The sequence below is a fragment of the Carcharodon carcharias genome, chromosome 23 (genome assembly GCF_017639515.1).
Source record: "Carcharodon carcharias isolate sCarCar2 chromosome 23, sCarCar2.pri, whole genome shotgun sequence".
NCBI lineage: Eukaryota > Metazoa > Chordata > Chondrichthyes > Lamniformes > Lamnidae > Carcharodon > Carcharodon carcharias.
The window spans coordinates 2,468,542-2,471,388 of NC_054489.1; the positions used below are offsets into that span (position 1 = coordinate 2,468,542).

At 51.9% G+C, this 2,847-nt stretch overlaps 1 protein-coding gene across 1 annotated transcript; it reads right to left on the reverse strand.

The window, feature by feature from the left end:
• Positions 1-778: 778 nt before the first annotated feature.
• neurod2 (neuronal differentiation 2) lies at positions 779-1,849 on the reverse strand. Its single transcript, XM_041173659.1, has one exon. It carries the CDS (start codon positions 1,847-1,849, stop codon positions 779-781), a length of 1,071 nt encoding a protein of 356 aa, XP_041029593.1.
• Positions 1,850-2,847: the final 998 nt, after the last annotated feature.

Here is a 2,847-nt window from a genome sequence, read left to right on the forward strand (position 1 = left end):
ATTTGTTTTTTTTTAAGTATCGGAAGAAATGACCTTGAAAGACGAGTTACCGAGAGACAATGCACGAGTTTCCTAATTAAAGAGTACACGGTTCAGGAACCAATGTAAACGCTGATTGGTCCAAGTTACACAGGAACAGGACGAGGCCATTCAGGCCCTTTCGAGTCTGTTCCGAGTTAGGGTCCATCAAGACAGAATCGTCTGTATTTTAACTTCTACTTGCATAGATTTCCGTTATTGCTTTCACTGGGAGAGATTGTCCGCTTCACTGTCCACGGCTCCAATGTTTCTGAGCAAGTGGGCGCCAGGAACAGCGAAATATCCAGCAATAAATGTATACCAGAGATCAGCGATGCTAAATACCGGATGCAATTGAAGGGGGTGACAGAATGGAGATAGCATCGGGCCCTCGGACGCCGAGAATTCCTGCTCACAAGCAAATATCTCTCTGTCTTGTCTCGCTCCGGGTCCATGGCTTCGGGTGGAACTCGGGACACGTTTGGGTGGACGGGAGGTGTGTCCGGAGCCCCCGGCTTCTTGTCACTCTCCTTCTCTCAGGGTGGGTTTCAGTTTTTGGGGGGTGGGGGTGGAGGTGGGAGGAGGAGTGGGGGGTGGGGGGGGGAGAGTTTGGACGTTGCCGCCGGAGGAAAGGGCCGTTCGTTCATTTCAGTCACATCCGTTGCTCGTCCGTATGGAAAGAGTGGGTTCTGTGTGTGTGTGTGTGTGTGGGGGAGGGGGGGGGGGGGTTTATTTAGTTGCAACTTTGTGTTCCGTCCGGTTAATTGTGGAAAAAAGCGTTCAGCTCTTCGTAAACGGGAGTCCTGTCGTGGTGCATGTGCGTGTCATAGGACATGAGGTTTTCAGAGTGGAGTCCGGTCCGGAGTCCAGGGGAGCTGAAAAGCAACCCGTGCCCCGGTCCGCGGGAGCTGGGCAAGGCTGAATAGTGCATGGTGTAATGATAGTTCTTGTCGTGGTCTGGGGACGATTCTGCCTTCATGGGGTACGTGCCATTAGTGCAAAGTGAGGGGCTCAGGGGCCCTTCGAGCTCCGAGCTGGCGTATTCCGGGGAGGCGTTGCCGTACAGGTGCTCGTAGTTGGTGCAGTAGGGGTGAGAGCGGAGTGGGTGGCTGCCGGTGACTGACCCAGCCTGGCACTGTGGGCTTGGCAGGCGGGCGCACTGGTACGGGTAAGGGTGCATGGCGAAGGAGGAATTGGGCGGCTGCAGGCGCCCGGCCTCCTGTCTCTGCTCCGCCAGGAAACTCCGCGAGTTGAGCTGCAGGCAGCCAGCCACCAGGTTGGTGGTGGGCTGGGACAAACCTTTGCACAAAGTCTGCACATAGGACACCAAGTCCGGCCTCTTGCCGGACCTCAGGATCTCGGACAGAGCCCAGATGTAGTTTTTCGCCAGCCGCAGCGTTTCTATTTTGGAAAGTTTCTGTGTCTTCGAGTAGCAGGGGACAACTTTCCGGAGATTGTCCAGCGCCGAATTCAAATCATGCATTCGGTTCCTCTCCCGGGTGTTGGCTTTCTGCCGCCTCAGCTTGAAACGCTCCAACCTGGCCTTTGTCATTTTCCTCCGTTTGGGGCCACGTTTCCTGGGTCTGGTCCCGTTTTCCTCATCAACCTCTTCCTCTTCCTCATCGTCCTCCTCCTCCATCCCTGTTTCCACTTCCTCGTTGTCCGGGGCCACGCTCAGCGAGTCCTCAGTCTGACTATCCTGAGGGTCACAGCTCTCGCTGTTCCTCTCCTCTCTGATCTTGTCCTCGTCGCTCTCACTGTCATCCGCCCAGCTCGCGTATTTCTGAACCTCGGGGATGAGAGTCGAGTCGCTGAACAGTCTGGTCAACATAGTTACTGTTAAATCGAGAACGAAAACACAGTTTTAAAATTATGCTTAACGCTTGGACCCGTTCACCCACCAGATTAATATTCGCCAGGTTAGCGCAAAACAAGACATGAAACCATGTCCAAACCCCACTGACACCGTGTTTGGGATTAAACTTTCCCAGGACTTTCACAGCCATTATACCCACAGCAGCCAGGCCGGGTCCTGCACCCTCCCAGGCCTCTCTGGCCAGGGACAGCTAAACTGTTGGAAAAGACACATCTCGGGGCTTGAATCTGTGTCAGATGTCTGCAGGGCAGTGGCTGTCCGCCCGAGTTCCGTTACACAACAACTGACCTCTCAATGACAAAACGGTGGCTAAAGGGTGCCCACTTTCTATCCGGCTGGTCTCCGGATCCACCCGGCCGCTCTTTCTCTGGTTAAAAGGATAAACGCTCAAACGAAAAGAGAATAAGAGGGGCGATGATTTGTGAAGATTATGCTTCGCTCACAGCCCCTCCTGTACAGGGCTAACTTTAACCAGCCTCCCCAGGTCAAGGAATCTGCCGTTAAATTCGAAACATATCAGGGGAATTTATCATTCCAAGGATTTGGAATTTACTGTTTCTATCGCGTTATTTTCAGCTTTTCCTTCGAAACCTGAATTGGGCAGTTTTAATATTTCATTTCGTCAGTAAAGCTGAAAAATGAAATACTCGCTCCCTGGACCCAGTGTGTTTTATACAGTTTCAGTGTGTCCACGCCTGGGGTTCGCTACATTCTGAACTGGAATGGGTCATGTTTCCTCCTGTAAATAGTGGAAGAATTGGGAGATTGAATTCACCTCCAGGAACGAGGGGCGATCTCGCCTCCCGCTTCGCTTCTTTATCTGGGAGCACATCCGCCCGTACGGGGATATCTTATTTTGTGAAATTTGCTCAACTTCATTCGTGAGAAACTTGGGAACTTATTTTAAAAATATATATATTTCTTTTTTAATAATAAAAACCAAAATCCTGAAG